At 31.1% G+C, this 20,721-nt stretch overlaps 1 protein-coding gene and 1 long non-coding RNA gene across 12 annotated transcripts; one reads left to right on the forward strand and one right to left on the reverse strand.

Moving 5' to 3' along the window:
- The first annotated feature begins 252 nt into the window (after positions 1 to 252).
- LOC146942050 (uncharacterized) lies at positions 253 to 3,491 on the forward strand. 3 transcript variants are annotated; one of them, XR_015032563.1, is made up of 5 exons: positions 343 to 792; positions 1,050 to 1,167; positions 1,879 to 1,924; positions 2,166 to 2,217; positions 3,172 to 3,491. It is a non-coding gene; the product is annotated as an uncharacterized LOC146942050 (long non-coding RNA). The 3 variants fall into 3 exon arrangements; XR_015032562.1 differs by having other exon boundaries at positions 253 to 792; positions 1,879 to 2,217; XR_015032561.1 differs by having other exon boundaries at positions 371 to 792; positions 1,879 to 3,491.
- An 8,070-nt stretch (positions 3,492 to 11,561) lies between these two features.
- LOC146942051 (uncharacterized) lies at positions 11,562 to 15,761 on the reverse strand. 9 transcript variants are annotated; one of them, XM_085756007.1, is made up of 11 exons: positions 15,539 to 15,761; positions 15,243 to 15,387; positions 15,035 to 15,151; positions 14,585 to 14,816; positions 14,178 to 14,332; positions 13,375 to 13,691; positions 13,169 to 13,268; positions 12,841 to 12,900; positions 12,666 to 12,749; positions 12,444 to 12,587; positions 11,562 to 11,978 (listed from the first exon to the last, which is right to left on the reverse strand). In XM_085756007.1, the coding sequence occupies exons 2-11, from the start codon at positions 15,363 to 15,365 to the stop codon at positions 11,679 to 11,681; spliced, it is 1,632 nt and encodes a 543-aa protein (XP_085612133.1). In that variant the 5' UTR covers positions 15,366 to 15,387; positions 15,539 to 15,761; the 3' UTR covers positions 11,562 to 11,678. The 9 variants fall into 9 exon arrangements, with proteins under 9 accessions (XP_085612133.1, XP_085612134.1, XP_085612132.1 ...); XM_085756008.1 differs by having other exon boundaries at positions 12,444 to 12,578; positions 13,375 to 13,694; XM_085756006.1 differs by having other exon boundaries at positions 13,375 to 13,694.
- Positions 15,762 to 20,721: the final 4,960 nt, after the last annotated feature.

The raw sequence follows: 20,721 nt of genomic DNA on the forward strand, positions 1-20,721 counted from the left end.
CACGTGCAATGGTCTGAAATGGACGGTTGAATTATTTAACATATTTGGCTGCTTCTAGATGAGTAATCTTTTTATCTAATTTATGTCTGTATACATATGTATATACACAGAATCTTAATAATATACAAGCATGAAGCAACAAATAGGAAAAAATCTTGCATCAATCCAATGTGTCAAACTCTCAACCCCTCTAATGTCACATCATCATTAAAAAACTATTTTTATTTTTGCCATTTTAAGCATTGACACAAAACAAACAATAAAATATTATTATCACACACTTTCCCTCTTCAATTCAAAATTCAAAATTCAAATTTTCTCAAACCCTTTTTTCCCTCCTACTTTTTCTATTCAAATTTTTTCAAACCCTTTATTCCTCCCTCCTACTTTTTCTCCTTTATTCTTATTCAACATTAAAATAACATTTATTCTTTCATTTCTCTCTCCTCAATCCATCTATCAATCAGAAATCATCCAACCATTTCTCCTAAACTCTCTCTTCTCTTCCACGACCTCTCTCTCTCTCAGTCTCACCCCCTTTCACTTTGAAATCAAAATTTTCCTCAAATCAAGGCTAAAACCTCTCACCACTTTCTATTTCCTCTCTCAGATTCAACCTCCCCTCTCAAAACTCAAACAAACATCTCTTTCTCTTTTGGTTGATTTATTTTTCCTCTTTCACGGTTCCTTCCTTCTTCCCCACCGACTTCTTCTTCCTTTTCATCAATGTTGTTTTTCGTTCTAGCACTGCAAGAGACCAACTCACTGCACTGGAGCTCTTCTTCTTTACGGGTAAGCCACTTTATTTCATTATCCTACTCATATTTGACCATTCAACTTACAAACCTTAACTTTTATCTGTAACATAGCTCTATTTCATTCACATCTGAAATCATTAATATTGTAAAGAATAATAATGATCATTTTCGTCTTAATTTTGTATTGTCCACTGATATTTTTTTTAATTGTTGTTATTGTTTTTGAATTTTTTGGGACAATTTTGCTTCATTATCACTAATTTCTTGAATTACTTGTGCTAATCTTTGTAGTTTCGTTATTTTGTTTTTGGAAAGTCTGAAAAGAAGCTAGAAGCTACTTATGAGCATCATAAAGTTGTTTGCACATATTTTGAAGTGTTACACAAGATCTGTATATGAGATAATGAAGGTAACTTCATTTCTTATTTTAGGTTTATTTTTTTGTTATCAGTGATGATTAGGGATAAAACTAACTAATGAGAAAAGATTTAGAAGTCTTTATTTTTGTTTACAATTTTTTATCTAATTGCAAGTTGACAATCAACAGAAAATTGAATTTGATGTGGTTGTCATCCCATAAGATAAGTTTTTAATGCAAATTTAAAATTGAATATGGCCATTTTAATGTGTTTTTGTTATGATTTGCTCATGCCACTATTATTGATTAGAGTGAACTTGAAAGATTTGTTTGTTTGTTTGATGAATTTTCCATAAAAATATCTTCTAATCAAGTGTAGTGTAATTACTGATTACTAATTATTCATAACTGAAGTGTGGTAATTGTTGAAAATAGAACTAACTGAAATGATAAGCTACAAGATGGACTTATTATGAATATATTTTCTTATAATTCTTTTTAATAGTTTAAAAAGAACTTGCAATCATATTTGACATTGTGTTGTACGATATAGTTTTTTTTTTATCTGCACATTTTAAGCCAAGAACGCTTAAGTTGTTAATTTCAAATCATTTGTATTAGAAGAAGCTAGCTTTTGTTGCTAAATCATGTGAAATTAGAACTTTTAAAGTCAACCGACACACAATACATGCCAAAACAATACTGACAAACTTTTGTAGAATGCCACCAGTCTCAATGACTTTTTTCATCATTTTTCTGCAGATTAAATCAGGATAGGGACATGACTCACTTCATCTAGACTGCATTGGTAAGATGATTTGAATTTTGAAACTCAAATTTTACCCCTTTTGCTTTTCTAAAAAATTATCATATAGAATATCTCATAAAACTTTAGGTATTGATTATCATATAGAAATTTGCAATCATGTTCCAACGGTAAACGTTTCTCTCCCTCAATTTTTTCTTTTGTCACGTTTTGCTCTCTGTTAATCAATACCTTTATGTTTTCTTTGTTTTTTTTTTATATATTGGTGTTCTTATACAAGTAGACAAATCTATCGATGGGAATGAATGAGGTTGCTAGCACAACATGCGGCAGTGGTAAAAATTCCAAATCCATTTTTTCGTTGATTGATTCTTGATCCATGTCCGTGTTCAATTTATAGAACCACTCTCTGTTGTTGTCAAAAGTTGCTCTGTATATGTTCATTATTAAAACTTGCTCTGTATAAGTTCATGTGCTTAATAGTGGAAACTGTTTGAAGGTTTTAAATAACATTGAAATTGTTTTTGTCCAAAACAGGTTAGTTGTGAGATTATTGATGCATTTTATATTGGTTATGATGCTTAAGCTTTAGCCAACTACTATGCTATTTGTTCCAACATTTCCAATTTTGTAAATAGGTGTTTGCATAATTAATTAAAAATCAAGTTTATCCCGTGTTTGTAGGATTTCAAAACTAAATAATATTAATATCTTTTTTCCTTCAACTTGACTTTTACTTCATTGTTAGACCTAAGCATCATGACATTTGTATGTGTTAGCCATTTGTATGTGTCTGATATTCTTTGATTTTTTGAAAGCTTTATTTTGATACCGATATAGATGCAAGCCACTTAGATTTGAAGCTTGCAATGAACTTAACCTTGCTGGAACATCATTAGACACTAGCCAATGATATAACATATGTTTATTTTATTTAGTTAGCGTTTTTGTGGATAGAGATGTTTTGACTATGCAAGGGGATATATAGATAATCTGCAATACAATCTATAAGAATTAGTCAATCGCATCTTTAAACACGGGATATAGGTATTTGATTTAATACTAAAGTTTTATATTTGTCAAAATACTTAAAACAAGATTTAATTGTCTCGTGCAACACTCAAAATTTATCCCTTTTGTTCTTCTAATAAATTTACCCCTATTAATCTGAGTAAATCCTTATTAGAACCTTTATAAGATTTCTAAATCTTAGTTTCCTCGGCAATGAGTATGTAATAACTGCATTTGATAGACACATGTCATCAAGTTGTGTTCTTATTACTCTGCAGGTGCACAAAGTTGTTGAATTGAAGAGGACTTACCAAATCATCATGTGGGGAATTTTATGGTTTAAAGCAAGATGAGTCACATGAGTTTGCAACTAGAGTTTTGCAAAAGTGGATGCAAGTTCTATTCACCTTTTATTACGGATAAGTTAATTTGAGTTACTTTGATGTGTTCTTAAAAACACGTCCAGTAATATAGTTACAACAAGTTTATGTATAGATTATGATTAATTTTTAAACCAAAATTGTGTTGTTCTTATTCATAATTGTATAATTGATATTCATAATTGTATAATTGATTTTGTGTTTCATATCGCTGTAAATTTATAAGTCTCTTCTTCAATTATATGATTGAGTTAACTAAATATTGAAGAAAATATGCAAAATGGATATAAATTCATGACCCTCGATAAAATATAAAAAAAAAAGATGTAAATCACTACACGGGAGACTTGCAAAATCTTCATATGGACAATGTATTTTCAGTCTTCTACTCTCAATAATATACAAACACTATTTTGCAATGCTAACCTCAAACAAAGCAATATTTCTTATACATGAGGTCTATAAGTATTTGATGGTAGTTCAAAATTTTATATTCTGTGAATCAATTATATGATTAAGTTAACTAAATATTGAAGAAAATATGAAAAATCCTTATAAATTCATGGCCTTGGATAAAAAATAAAAAAAGATGTCAAACACTACACGGAAGACTTGCAAAATCTTCCTATGGACAATGTATTTTTAGTTTTCCACTCTCAATAATATACAAACACTCCCTATTTTGCAATGCAAACCTCAAACAAATCAATATTTCTTATACATGGGGGTCTATATGTATTTGATGGTAGTTGAAAATTTTATATTCCCTAAATCAATTATATGATTAAGTTAACTAAATATTGAGGAAAATATGCAAAATAGATATAAATCATGGCCCTGGATAAAAAAAAAAAAACAATATGTAAAACACTGTACGAGAGACTTACAAAATCTTCCTCTGGACAATGTATTTTCGGTCTTTCACTCTCTTAATAATATACAAACACTCTATTTTTCAATAATAACCTCAAACAAATCAATATTTCTTATACATGGGGGCTGTAAGTATTTGATGGTAGTTTAAAATTTTATATTCCTTAAACATGGGGGGCTACAAGTATACGATTTAAGTCCAAAATTTCATATTCTTCAAACATGAGGGGCTATAGGTATTTAGTTTATGTTTCTATTTATATTGTAGTGATAAATAATGTTGTGATTAACAATTGTATTAATGTTAAAGTCACAGACTCCACTCAATTAAATTACAAGACAAACTCCACTCACAATTCAAACTCAAAATTCAAATACCCACACTTTCACCCTATTTTCGGTCTCTTATAATATTGCTCTTTTGTATTAATTGTGATTCCAAGCGTTCACAACTTTTTGATGTTACTTTTAAATTATGTAGTCATTTAATCATTATTGGTCAAGGTTATGTAATTGCTTTAAATTAAATTGAACTATATGTCAAATAATGGCATCTTCATTTTGATGATGACAACAACATCTGATTTGTCTAAGAAGTGCATTATATGTTTTTATTTTGGTGGTACGTTCAGAATAATATTTTGTTAATGCCACAATAAAACTCTTTTCGCCCGTGCGTTGCACGGGTGTAAAAACTAGTTGTGTACGTGTGTGGATGGTATTTATATAACAGTTTACCTTTTCTTGCTTGACAAAACAATAATTTGGTCAATTCGGATCTGATATTGAAATATCTTGGATTGGATATTCATCAATTTCGGTGGCGCTAAGAAATGGGTGAACTTGAATTCTAGAAGAAAAGAGAAAGAATGCACACTTCCTCATAAATATGTAGTATAGTAGGGTGGCTCCGAGGGTGGGCTATACGGGCGACAACTCAAAACATTATTTTTCTACGGTACCAAAATTATGATTTTTACATATATATTTATAGAGACACACATTCTCTTCAAAAATATATTTTTAGAGAACTTTAATTATAAATAAATCTTTTGCAACAAAAAATACAAGAAGAAAAATATCAGAATAATTAAAAGGGAAAAATTTTATTATTTCGTCTAGGACACCAAAAAATTTAGAACCGACCCTGAGTAAGAATAAGTCTTACTGTGACAATCCTAAATAAAAAATGTCTGAACACAAAAACAAAAAATGAAGAAAAAAATATAAGGATTTCCATTTAGTAGCAATGCCTTTTTCATTTGTGTAAATGCCAAAACATATTTCACTAAGTGTCGTGTCCAAATAAGTTTTGTTCATATAATAGTAAAAAGAAATTTAAACAAAAGAAAGCAATGTTTTTATAGTGTGTTTGGTTATACGGTGACAAATTCTTTTTTTTTTTTAACAAACGGTGACGAAAATTGAGTTTAATATAATTTATTTTAAAAAAATTAACTTTGATTTAATATAAGATGTATGTAGATTGATTTATGTTCAAATACATTCGTGTATGCATATTAATCTATGTTACTTAAATAGTTTGAGTCAAACTTGTTTTTGAGTATAATTACCAAAATGTATTTTTATTGTATTTAAAATTTTATTGACGTATTTTGCCTTCAGCCATCAATATGATAGAAGCTTGACTTTATCCACTGGATTATGAATAGAGTCCTCCTTTTGGTTAAAAATCCTATTATTACGGTCTTTCCAAATTGCCCAGACACAGGAAAACCAAATGACATACGTAAGAGATCAACTGAAGAGAAGTCGATCCAATGTCGAGTATGCTGCCAAACGCTTCCGAAGAAATTACAATCCAAGAACAAGTGGTTAGCCGATTATGTAACACCACACCCACTCACACAAAGTCGAGAGTCTTGATTAAGGATGTCTCGTCTAAATAAATTATCCTTGGTGGGAAACCGATTTCTAAGAAGACGTCAAGCAAACACATATATCTTCAAAGGAATGTCCTTATGTCAAATAAGATCCGAAACGGGTGAATGAGAATGAGGAACCAAATTAACGAACAAATTGTATGTTCCACTGCCAATGATCATCATTGTTAACCTGAAAAGTAACATTGTTAAGTAAAACCGTACAGTTCCCTACCAACTCCTCCCACGTAAACAACCTACAACTCCAACTCCAAGTCTCTCCTCCTTCTCCTCCCTTTTTCAATTTTCAATACCGCCGTGTGCCATCAAAAGCACACCTTTTCTTCATTGAATTCTCTAGGTTTTATTCAATTTTTCCACTCTCAACATTCATTTTTGTAATGCCTTATTTTCTTGCACTTGAAACATTCCACCGTGTCACGGTTCCGTCTTCCACTTACCTCTTCATGTTCTTCTAAAACTTTCTCTACCTCCGGTACTGTCAAAGTAGTAATTGATCGATAAGCCTACTTGACCAATGAGTGTACAAAAAAGAAACAGTGATTTTAATTAGAAAATAAATAAAAAATATGACGGCGAAGGACAGGAACGTACGTAATTGCGAAAATGGGAACAAAAAGGCAAAGAAAGTAAACGAGAAAGTCAATAGTTGAAATGTTTTTGGAGGAAAGTAGAAAGAAAATCAAACGGAAGAAAACAAATAATATCTGAATTTGAAAAAGTAGTGTGGTGGTGGGTAGGAGTGAGATGAAAGAACACAAAAAAGTGTGAAAAGGGCTTGGCATGAGGCTACGAAGCTCGGGTACTCCAAAATGGAGACGTACCCGTATCAGATATGTATCAGGGGAATGGATCCCCTCTAGTTAGGGGTGTTCAAATCCAAACCGATCCAAATTAAAACCGCAAACCGATCCAAAAAAATCGAAAACCGCACAAAACCAAATATTATTGGATGTGTTTGGATGACATTTTTTGAAAACCGCTTGGATTAGATCGGATTTTGGTTTGATTTTTTAAAACCGAACCAAACCGAACCGAACCGCATACAAATATCTTAATATATATTTCCATTTTTATAAGTATAATATATTATATTAAGCTATTATTTTTTTTCTTTTTAATTCTTTTAATATTAAGTATGAGTTTAATTTAATCAATTTTGTTTCTATTTCGTATGTTTTAAAGATAATCAATCATTATTATTCCGCACTATTAATTTTTCATAAATCATGTTATATTTTGTATCGAACCTATTATTTTATCATATTTTTATAAGATTATTAATAATAAAAAAAGTTACAATTTGTAATTTGGACATCCAAAAACCGCATTAATTTGGATCGGATCGGATCAGATTGGTTTTTTAAAACAAATCATCCAAAATCGAACTGAACCGCATATAATTTTATCTTTGGATCGCATGAGTTTTTGCCTCAAAACCGATCCAAACCGGACCGCGAACACCCCTACCTCTAGTGAGGTTTTCACTGGACTCTCTCCAGTTTTAATCCCCACCCTTAAATGCATCTTTTTCCCTTTTTCTCTTTCTCTCTCATTGTAAATCAAGGGATGTAAATTCACTGGACTCTAATGTCACTGGAGACAATCCTCTCCCATGTATCAGATACCGATACTCTACGGATACTCGCAGATACGCATCCACGAAGTATTGGAATTAATTATTTTAATTTTAAAAAATATTTTATCGATACTCCTTAAATACACAAGGATACTTATAAGATACTTTAAAGATACATATCCTAAAAAGATGAAGAGTAGAAAAGTGAGACAGTGTTGTGAAAATTCAGTGGAAATGTGTATGATTCAATTTTAGATATGCATCAATAAAATTGTTTTTCGAATAACCACTTAAAATTATACCTCTTATGAATGAAGGTAAAAAGAGAGAAGATTCAATTACTCAATATTAAACAAGATTTGTGTTGAGTACTTGAGCTCTTTTAATGATGCTTATGTGATATCCAAACATATGAATGAAAATATTAATAGGGTTTATAAGAAAACTTTAATTTTTTTTTATTTTCATCACATGTATTCTTTTTTTAAAATTGTGACTTTTATAATAATATAATAACGAACACTAATCAATATTGGTTTTCTTCAAGTATTTTACATGCATATAAGCTTTAGCATAAACATTTTGTTAACGTATTTTAGTCGTATCGTATCCTAAATTTTAAAATTTTCGCGTATCCGCGTACTCATATCGTATCGTACCCGTACCCGGACTTTAGGCATGAGGTAGTTCATATTTTATAATCCGAACAAAAAAAAAAAAAAGGAACACACCCTATTATTTGAGGGTTTTCGGATTATAAAATCTAAACTACTTATTTATTTGGATTTTATAATCCGAATTCACCTAAAAATAGGGAGAAAACTATTTTCCAAAAAAATATATGGCACGCGAGAAATACATAGGGTGAGCAAAGTAATAGTTGGCCATAAATGGGGGTGAGATTTTTTTTAGGTCCATTTAATATCTCTGTTAAAAAATGCCTTTCAAAAGTTATCTACCAAAGTTGTTAAAATTTAAAAAAAAAAAAATGCACTCCGAGAGTTATTTTTTGAGAAATGATTTTTGAACAACCATTTTTTGACAGCTTTTGTGGCAACTTCATCTCTCATACTCACATGATCATTCTACTTTCTCTCTCCATTGCTTTGATTTTTGTTCCACTACCTTAATTTCTTTGTAAAATCTGGTTGTCCAACAAGTTGTCACAATAAATGGTTGTTCAAATAACATTGCTCTTTTCTTTTCTTTGGGGGGTCTAAGGGACATTGAAAGGACCTGAAAAGAACTACTTCTTCATGGTTAGAGTCTTAAAAACTAATGTTGAAGTTACCTATAAGGATAAAAAAATAAAAAAAAAACATTTTATCTCAATATATCCTTCCTTCTTTGAAAACAATAACTTTGTTTCCATCAAAATGGATAAAAGAGTTCGGATTCGCTCTATTTATCTATCATATATTTAATGTTCGAGAGAAATATATAAGTGGAAACACTAGCGGAACCATTTAAATAAGTAACCCCATTAATAGAGTTCACCAACATTTCTCTTGTGACTATCTCTTTTTTTATAAGAAAATTGTTATCTATACTCCAAACAATGCTGAGAAACACCGGTAAATAACAATTTTAATCCTGAATTCCATTAGCAGTTAACTGCCGTCGGTTAAAACATATCGGCAATTAAATGTTGAAGAGGTTATATTGGTTTTTTCCTGGTGTTTCCTACACCCTTTGACGTGGGAACAACAATCTTCCTTTTAATAATGGATAGGAAAGGTGAATAAATTGAGCATATCTAGACTCAAAAGGGGTGTGATTTTTAAAAAAGTACTAGTGAAATCCAAAAGCAGCTCTCGTTAAGGTGTGATTTGGGCTTAATTGACATGTTTACTCAAAAGTGATTTGAATTGTGTTCTAGAAAAAGTAACCACTTAAAATCCGAAAGAATACTATTAGCAAGAGCGAGTTTTACTTAATCACCACCTCAAATTAAAAATATTTAGGCACATACATAAATAGTGAAAATGATGTGGATAAATTATTACTTTTTTAATAGTTTTTATTTGTATGTGGGAAAATATTTTTTATTCGTGGTTGTGACTAAGTAATATTTGCTCCTATTAGTAATAGTAATACAGTGTTAAGAACTTATAAAATCTTAAACACACTCTCTCATTTTATTAGCAACTTTTGCTTTTATAGTAGGGTTAATTATATTTTTGGTCCCTACAAAATTGCGACCTTGTAAGTTTAGTCCTTACTTAATTTTAATAGCATTTTTAATCCCTACAAAAAAAAGTTTACTTATAATTTTAGTCCCTGCTAAAATAAATTTTGTTTAATTATCCTTAAACTCTTAAATTTTTTAACGATTCTTTTTATACAAGTTTAGAACACTATGAAAGGTTCATTTACTAAAATTTATAATTTTTTAACATGAAATAAATTAAATATGAATTTTTTAAAACTACAAAAGTTTAAGATATAAGTAACAAAAATATGGACGTAGAAATCAAATTTTTGCGATATTTTTTTTCGGAGGACCTTTTAATAACGTTCTTAACACGCCTGTAAAAAATTGTTGAAAAACTTAAGAGTTTAAGCAAAAATTAAACAAATTTGGATTGAGTAAGGACTAATATTGAGTGTAGAAATTTTTTGTAGGGATTAAAATGCTATTAAAATTAAGTAAGGACTAAACTTACAAGGTCGCAATTTTGTAGGGACCAAAAACATAATTAACCCTTTATAGTAATTAGGAAGCCATAAAAATAATTAGGCTTAATAGCAGTTTTAGCCCCCTAACTTTCTCAAAGTTGCGATTTTAGCCCCCTAAGAAAAAAAACTACAAAACCGTCCCCTAAGTTTTGCACATGTGGCAATTTTAGCCCCCAAGGCCAATTTTGACTCGGTCTACGCTGACGTGGCACCTTAAGTGAAGTGCCACGTGTTATTTTTTTTTTTACCAAAAATTGACCTTGGGGTGCCAAAACTGCTACTGTTGCAAAACTTATGGGGCGATTTTGTAGTTTTTTTTCTTATGGGGCCAAAATCGCAACTTCGTGAAAATTAGGGGGCGAAAACTGCGCCAAATAATTATTATCTTACTCCTCTATTTTCCCAATCAATGATCAATCAACATTATGAATTCTAGATGCACAGAATATGATCCATTTACATTTTTGTTGATTTGTTATATTCCATGGTATAAACTTCGTACGAGTCTGTCTTAATACTCAAAAGGAATCATATATTGAATTACTGGGGTTCCATTAAGATATTGGAGTGTAGTTTAATATATGATTTTAGTGTTTTTTTTAATGATTCTCAATCATTATAGCACTCTTCTTAGCTTGAAAACCCAACACAACTTGCTCACTTCAGTGTCAAGTACTTGAATGGTTAATATACGAGTTAATTTCAATATTTTAAGAAAAAGACACTACAATTATGAATCTTTTGGACCACAAACCAATCCTCATTGCATGTGTAACTAGAGAATTCCAATTCATCATGCTTTGAATGTTAAACCATATATGGAAATTCATCCGTACTCTTACTACTATCAGTAATATTCTGTACTCTATAAGAATGCAACCATTTGTTCATTGACACACTAATAGCATGCATTAGTGCCAACTAATATTAATTAACCTTCATTCGTAAATATTGTTTATCTGGACTCAAGTGGTTAATGAGTTTTAGTTAAAAATGAATCATTCATGAGAATTTGAGTTTGAATCATGCCTGGAACAATCATTAGTCAGACTTTACTTACTTTTGAACCAAATTTTGAACTATTCGAATATATTATACGGGACTATTTATTTATTGCACAAAGAAAATAATATTTTCAGTCCTAGCCAATGTTGATATTTGAAATCAGGATCCTATAATCACGCCCTTTCTGTAGTTGTTGAGTAATGATGATATGATTGAAGGTTAAAGCTTTTTTTAGCTGTAAAGTGAGATTAAAGAATAGATGACATGTATGTACATCTTTTATTTGTATGATCTAGAACTGTAACGCTGTATACAAATTATATCCCTAAAGTCATTTAAAACATATACAGAAAATTGAAACAAAATTATGTGCTCAGCAAGTACCTAAAACTAAACTTATAAGGCATAATTTTTACAAATTGTGAGTGAGGTTCAATTTTTCTTTTCTCAAATAACTTAATTGCTTCTTTCCCTTGTTCACTTGGTAATTGGAGGCATATCCAGTCTAGCAATGATTCTAAGTCTTTTGCAAAGTCAAGTAAATACCAATCTAACATCTTTGGAATAACAAACTTTGATGTTGAAATTCCAATTGCAGCCTGTAAGTATTCTCTTTTGGCTATTTCTAGTTCCTTCTCAATATGTGATGCTGTGTAAACTCTAACCTGCATTGGCCAAATCTCATCATGAATCAGCAACTAGACAATGCAAATAATGAAATAATTGAAATGTGCATTAAAAATAGGATCATTCATGTTCTCTAAATGGTTATGTTAAATATCATAATAAAACTTATCACACTTAACCAATAACTTGTTAGTTTATTTACAAAACAATAGTGGTGTAAGTTTTTGTAGAAAAATTAGTTATGTGTGCAATTAATCAGTCTTTCAATGGCCGGACCTTAAAAACGTGCCCAGGCCTAATATTTTTAAAGTAGGTCAGACTCGAGCATTGTAAAGCTTAACCTAACCTAACCTATTTACACACCTATCTGAGACGCTACATCAATATTATTTATGTCCTCGCGATCACAACACCATAGTAATTGAGGTACATCTAGAATTGTGATAACGTTTAACCCTTTATAAAATATTGAAAATTGAATTCTAAGCAAGTGATCAACTTACAGCAGGAGATGACCAAGTTCCACAAGAGAGAGCAAATGTGACTAGGGGTTCTGACAATTCCAGTCCATAAGTGCTTCTTATTGTCATTTCATGACTTTTCACTTCCTTTAATAATGTGATCTGTTTGGAATTTAGCTGTAAGAACTAAGAAGCTTATTAATTTTGTATATCTTCCCACCAACAGAAAAAGCTACATTTGAAAAGGACAAGGACAGAACTTACATATTTCCAGTGATATGGAAGCCTTAAAATGCAGTGTTCTATGGTTGTGGCATTTAACAAGGTTCCACCTACATTTATTGTTGCCTGAATAACAAGAAAACCGCATTAATTAATAAGCAAAAAAATTAATGCTGTTATATGCTAAACTTGGAAAACAAACAAAGTAAAACCACACCTTCTGCATCAATGCAACAACCATTTCAGAACTTTCTAGTATGCCATTTTCTATGAAAGCCTGAAACAAAGCAGAACTTTTAATATGCCATTACTTTCAGATTGAAGGCATATCCGGTGTCCGACATGTGTCCATGCTGAACACCGACATGACCAACACATGTGGCTATTTTCAATTATTCAATTTTTGTAGATTACTATCAATGTCGACATGGTGTCCGTGCTTCACAGACCATTACTGATATTCAAGATAAAAGTTGACTGAAAACAGTAAAAAATAAATACAAATTTTTAGAGTGAGATTACACTAGATATAAAATTTGACATACATTCATCATGCACGAGTTATATATGTTGATCCAAAATGCAAGCTTCTCTTGGTGGTTGAGGTTATCAATGTTAACACATGTTAGTTGTCTCAAAAGAATCCTGCATATTTCAGGAAATTAGAACAACTAAACAATTAATTAATATAAGGGCCATAAAAAATTAAGTAATAATACTATAGTTTGAATTTGATTAGAATGTAACATACTTCAACCGATGTAGTAGAAACAAAGACTTAGCAGTATGTGTTGGATTGAAAGATTCAGCTTCAATACTTGCACATAATTGCTTGTATGGACCAATATCTCTCTTTCCAAATTCCAAGATACCATAAGGATCGAAAAACTCCGTTCCTTCAATACAGTTTTTAGATTTTAGAGGCCTGAAAGTTGGTGTACTCATTCTCAAGAGAATGCTAGTTAAACACTTGAGAATATTTTCAGAGATTATATTTGGACTTTCATCTCCTTGTGGACGATGATTTCTTACTTCAGCAATTGGTTTGTTGTTCAGCCTTAGTTCCTGCTGCTGCAAAGTAGGAAAACTCTCATTCATTGACATGAAAAATTCTTCAGTGTTTGAGCTACTGGTAAAATGGTTTTCAAATGCGGTCTGCAATTGCAATTGCGGCAGTTTTAAGGTTTCACAACTGCAATTTCGACTGCATCAGCCAGATTATAAAGGTTTGCAGTGTAACCAGGCATGGATCTATGTAGGCCACTGTGTGGATGTGTGCCTCCACTATGTTTTGAGAAAATTTTTTTGTGAGTGGTATAACATGCTATCTATTAATATAAATTATTTATCCAACATAATTATGATGTATTTTTATACTTTTAAATATAAAATGGTGTGTGTGTGTGTGTGTGTATACAGTGCCCCCACTATTCAAAATTCCTGGATCCGTCCCTGAGTGTAACCGCAGTCACGACCACAATTTAAAAGTATGTTGTAGTAACTAATGATATAACAATTAACACAAACTGTAAACTATTTTTACACATGACAAACCTGTTTTTTAGGAGGCTCACAGTGTTTTTGTAGTGATTTATTGTCAACTGGAATTTTCTTAATTGGAATTTTTGCCATTTGGCCTTTACATATGGATTTCTTGCTGCTCTTGAAAGAATGAGTGCAGGATTGAATCTCTTTTCTTTGTTTATCATCTGGTAAGACAAAAAGGAGATACATGAAGTCAGGGCCAATATTCTTGTCACATAATGTACTATAGATCACGGTGAAGCAACACTGTGATTTTGTCCAAGTTTCAAAGTGTAGTGGTCACTAAAATCAGAGCGGCACACTGTCATTTTATTAAACTCACTGTCAATCCAAATATGTACATACTCAACTATGAAATAGCTTAATCATAATCGGTATGTTACATAATTGATTATTTCATTGGACTAGATACTCACCAGGAAGAGTTGTTTTAGGCCTAGTTGAAAATGTTGCAGTATGATCCAATTTTGTACTATCATTTGGATTTGCATTATCCACAGAAGCAGCTTCCAAATGCTCCAGTTTCATCTTGGAGGATGACATGTAAACTGCTTCTTGATTCAAATCCTGCCTAAAATGTAAGACCTTCTCTTCAAGCCTAACTATTTCTTCTTCTAGCACAGCCACTTCAGCCACAAGTCCTAGCGTCTAGAGTTTTTTTAAGATAAAAATCATCACTCAAATACTCAATTTCAAGACTATAATAATATTGAAGGCGTGTCTTATGTCTGACACCGACACATATGATTACATTTAATTTCCTCAAATAATTATCAATGTAAACGTGTCAATGTCGTGTTCCGGTGTTTGTATCAGTGTTTCAAAGATAAAGAGAAAAAATAGAAAGGGAGAGTGATTTTACTAACATAGGGAGGGAGATAAGGAGGAAGACGAGGCAAAGCTCCCAAAGGCCTATTCAAAGCTCTTTCCAATGCCTTGTGAATGTTCTCCTCATGCCTAAGCTTCTTCTTCAACCTATCCACCTGTGAAAGTTGAAAAAATTCATCTCAGTTTCAAGTTAGAAGCAAAGAAAATGAAAGAAACAGAAGAAGAAAACAATGATATTAACATTACATCTTGTTGCAAAGCCAATTTTCTGTCTTTGCTTGATGTTTTTCCACCTTTAACAGCATTTCTTATGCCCTTTTGAGAGTTTTGAGGAATTCTAGGATCTTTGTTTATTGAAACTGAAGTCATGGCTTGTGAATTGTGATGAGACCTGTTACATGAGCATGATCATAATTTAATAATAATATCACTGTACAAACCGTTTTTCAAAAAAATTGTTTGTGACATAATAAATGTACCCTTTTATGAGTTCTGACTTTATAGAAAGTTTAATTACTTTTCCATGTGACATTGAAGCTTACCAAACCTTATTTTAAAAGCCTCAAGTGAATAATAATGAATGATTCAAGAAGAGACTCAAACTCAAACTCAAATTTGACAAGGAATGAAGTGTCATCATACACTCAAGTTGATAATTGATTCATTTACTTTCACCTATGATCGTGTGAAAGGGATATAATAATTATAAAGTGTTGCTTATAACTTTATTTAAAAAATTGGGTAGGGACAAAAAAGAACTCATCTAAGCTGGAATGAAACGCAAGCACTAATTATAGAAAGATAGGGGGCAGTGTAACAGAAGTAGAAGGCTCCAATCAAAAAGGTCTATGTCATAATCAACCACCGTGCACTTTCATTTGATGCGCGTCCTATAAATTTAATTAAATTTTACCTTAACCCCAACGTAACACTCTTCCTTTTACAATAAACAAAAAAAAATTTATTCAATCAAATCAGTAGAGGACATTGTTTATAAATGTCTTTAGTTGAATCGAAGTTGATCTGTTAATTTAAACGAACAATGCGTTAAGACAGAACATAAAACAATGTTGGACGACAAAATCACAACAATAAAAACTGAAAGTAAAATTTGATCTATGTAGAAGTTACTTATTTAGATTAAAAGAAAAGACAAAAAAACATTGTACAAGAGTGGATTCATGATAAAAAAAAAAAAGTAACCCAAAATTATCCATTTTATGTCCACACTTAATAGTATACGATGTCAAGTGGTGGAAATCGTATGTCCAAATAATATATTTTATTTAGATTCTTTTGAAACTATCTTCTTATCCTAGGAATGTTCATTTGTTCTGTACCTAAATATTAATGAACGACATTTAAAAAAAATATAATGAAAGAGAAATTTGATGGTTGCTGGTACCTTGCCAGTGAACTATGTAGTGATCTAGTGGTGTCAAATTGAAAGAAAGGGATGGTTTTTGTTAGGCAAAAGCTGCACAGTTCACATGCTTTGCCACCTAAACCCTTTTACCCTCTTTTGTGGTCATTATTAAGTAAATTAATGAATTCAATATTGTTGGAACTTGTGTTGGGGGTCTGCTGCAATAACTTGACCAAGAAGATGATGAAGATGAATACGATGAAGTGTGCACATAAATTCCAAAGATTGTTGTATATCTTGATTGTTGGGAAGAGGCTGCTGCACTTGAAACCTGAAAAGTTTAATAGTTATGCATGCAAACTCAAAGCGTATGGGGTTGCCATACTAACCTTTATGTTCGATTCGCCCCCACCAATAACTGTATATTGGATGCAATAAGGAATGACCGGCGAATCCCCTTCAGGATACTATGAGTTCCTTGACATGTATTGCACAACCACACCAAGCGTATCTCCTAACAGTATTTTACAGATTTATGGTTCCAACAATTCACTCATGCATTAGAGAATTGATGGATGATTTAGAGTAGGAGAATGATGGAGAATTATGTTGTTAATCTAACAAAATTCTGTCCAAAATTGTGTTTTGTTGTTCTTTTTGTTGTATCCAACTAATGCCCAAATGTCAAGCATTTATAGTGCATTATATGACTCTTCACATGAGAGAAAGCACCCCTTTTGACTTGAATCAATGCTATGGTTCATTAAGCACCCCTTTGTCAAAGGTTATGATCATATACACTTGAATCAATGCTATGGTTCATTAAGCACCCTTTTGCCAAAGGTTATAACCATATACACTTGAATCAATGTCAAGGTTCATTATCTATAATAAATAATAATGTTTCAATGTATATGAATGATTCTCATGAAGAGTTACAACTTATGGTTCTAAAGTGATTCCATTATTTTGGAAATCACCAACAATCCCCCACCATTTTCAAAATACTAAATCACATAAATCCGGAAATTCCATGCCTTCAGATAATGGTATCTCGCGATTTGAACCATTACTTAGTAAGTTAAGTTTTCGCTCATTCCCAAATAGTATGGTAGGCAAGCTTTGAACCAACTATTCATTAGAACAAGTGTGCATAACTTACACATAGAATCTCGGTACCATTGATAAAGAGACTTGTAAGATGACACATTAATAAGGCCTTGTGTCATATATCCCTTTTCATGAGAATTTAAGAGTCAAACCCTTGAACTCCGTGAAGCGGCCAAACTTCATTCTCACATAGGTAGACTATATCGGAAATGTCCCATAAGTATGCATTCCAGCAAATATATGTTATATGTCCATTAAGAGGAAAACCTCATCCTACCCTTTTTCTTCTTATGGTCCAAGTACTTTTACCCCTCGGGATGTTATCTATCGTCAAGTACTTCAATCACTCTAATAGTGTACTTTCACCATTGAACCCAAGACTTGATGCTACTCAAGTGTGGGTTGAGTTTCCACCATTGGTGATCAATTAGATTTGGGTTTGTACCACATCCCTAATAATGTCTTCAATGTAGTCAACATCGTTCCAAAGACATCATTCCTTGTCAATCATTTCGTCAAATAATTGCAAGATTTTCTTTTAACTTTTATAAACTTTGAATATTCAATTCTTCACATAGATTTTGTATTCTCATAGCTATGTCTATGGATCGACTTATATACTCTTGATAGTATTCACCAACTATCATCAAACCATGACACTTTTGTCAATTGAGTATATTGTAATAATGCACAAACTTTTATGTCATTACACCTTTGCTATAACAATATTTAACATGCATTTCAATTTGAACTTCACCTTTTCTTTTATATCTATCCAAGATATATCATACATTGAATGCATTAAACATACATAGCAAAATAAAACTTGATCATAAAAGAATGTCATAACCAAACTTCATAAGATGAGATTAAACATGCAAGTCATATACTCCACATAAAATTAAATATAACACAAACACTTTGATTTTAGTTATCATATAACTAATACATATATCATAAATTCATTGTGTTAAACTCAAGTTTATGTTTAAATATGTTCAATGCTAAATTTCAATAAACAATGACATAGAAGAATAAACAATAAACCAAAATCATTAATATTTTCTATGACTTTCTTTCATGAACATATATCAACTTACAATAATTCAAAACATACCCAAATTATTTTAATGTCATGATAAACAATAAATTAACAATTACTTTTCATATTATCATGTACATATAATATCAACACAATATTAATGATAACAATTTCTTACACAAAGTAAATAATATCATTAAAGCAACCACTTGATATTTTGACAATTTATCTACACTACTTTCATAAATAAAATAGTGTTTAAACATTCTTAACATATTATTATACTCATCAAAATTTATATACTTGAACAATTTCTAAATCATGTATATATATGTCACCACATGTTAAATCTAACATGTTCATATTTACTTTGATACTATACACATGCATTTAGAACACCAAATATTTCATAATAGGTAATCACTTATATGCACATTATCTCATGTTCAAATTAACATCAAACAAATTTCAAACGATAAATTTCATACATATCAAAATTTATCATGCATATATTATCTACAACCACATGTAAATTTAACACAAACACATCACATATGAAATATTTATCCATAAATTTCCATAACATATATTCATAAAAGGAATTTGTTTACTGTTCACCGTAGTCATGGATGAAAATATAAGCTTTCATCTCTCCCAAAAATGGCAGCCATTAATCACAAGTAAATCATAAATCGAACCTAAAGATTGTTGGATCTTGTGTTGGGGGTCTGCTGCAATAACTTGACCAAGAAGATGATGAAGATGAATACGATGAAGTGTGCATATAAATTCCAATGATTGTTGTATATCTTGATTGTTGGGGAGAGGCTGCTGCACTTGAAACCTGAAAAGTTTAATAGTTATGCATGCAAACTCAAAGCGTATGGGGTTACCATACTAACCTTTAGGTTCGATTACCCCCACCAATAACTGTATATTGGATGCAATAAGGAATGACCGGCGAATCCCCTTCAGGATACTATGAGTTCTTTGACGTGTATTGCACAACCACACCAAGCGTATCTCCTAACAGTATTTTACAGATTTATGGTTCCAGCAATTCACTCATGCATTAGAGAATTGATGGATGATTTAGAGTAAGAGAATGATGGAGAATTATGTTGTTAATCTAACAAAATTCTGTCCAAAATTGTGTTTTGTTGTTCTTTTTGCTGTATCCAACTAATGCCCAAATGCCAAGTATTTATAGTGCATTATATGACTCTTCACATGAGAGAAAGCACCCATTTTGACTTGAATCAATGCTATGGTTCATTAAGCACCCCTTTGTCAAAGGTTATGATCATATACACTTGAATCAATGCTATGGTTCATTAAGCACCCTTTTGCCAAAGGTTATAACCATTTACACTTGAATCAATGTCAAGGTTCATTATCTATAATAAATAATAATGTTTCAATGTATATGAATGATTCTCATGAAGAGTTACAACTTATGGTTCTAAAATGATTCCATTATTTTGGAAATCACCAACAAATTTCTTGAAGAAAATAAATTGTAATGTGATTACCTCCAAAAATCAAGGAATGTATTTTATTTTACTTTTGAAGAAAAGGATTTTTTTTGTTTTTTTGAAAGCATGGTATTTACACATGTATCAAGTTATATTCGGTCATTGTGTTACATTATTATTAATTCTTAAAAAATAATTTCCTTAAACAATCTTAAAATGTCTCATCAAAATGTGATTTTTTATCTCAACCATTCTATTTTCAAAGAAAATGATTCTAATAATTTAGAATTTGATCAGAAGATAAATAAAGTATGATCAAATTCAGAATTTGATTGATAAGTAAATAGTTTAGAAAATGATCTCTAACCATTTTAACGGTTCGTTTTTAACCGAAAACGGAATGTAAATAAATGTGTGTGAAAATTGTCAAAAAAAATGTCATGTAAGTGTAGATCCATTGGTAGCTCTATAAACATTGATAGTATATAGGATTTAAGTTCGAATTTGGATTTCCCACCTCTCTATATGTCTCAACATTTTATACTAGTAACTTCATAAATCATATTTTGAATGAATTTTTTATTTATGTCTTAACAGAACTATCATTTGGACCCATCATCGATGTTTGACTAAAAAATTACGTGGCAGTTGAAACATCATGAAATTTGCAAATATTTTATTTTGATTCTGCCATTGACAATCTGGTGTTTGTCGTTCTTTTTAACTACTATC

Source organism: Medicago sativa, chromosome 3, assembly GCF_051527215.1.
Source record: "Medicago sativa cultivar Bolivia chromosome 3, Bolivia_mono, whole genome shotgun sequence".
Taxonomy (NCBI): Eukaryota; Viridiplantae; Streptophyta; class Magnoliopsida; order Fabales; family Fabaceae; genus Medicago; species Medicago sativa.

Coding starts and splice junctions, on each gene's coding strand:
- LOC146942051 (XM_085755999.1), bottom strand. CDS start 15,528: ATGTCACATGGAAAAGTAATTAAACTTTCTATAAAGTCAGAACTCATA. Junction 14,817..15,034: donor CTCCTTATCTCCCTCCCTAT/GTTAGTAAAATC, acceptor AAAAAACTCTAG/ACGCTAGGACTTGTGGCTGA. Junction 14,333..14,584: donor GCCTAAAACAACTCTTCCTG/GTGAGTATCTAG, acceptor TTGTCTTACCAG/ATGATAAACAAAGAAAAGAG.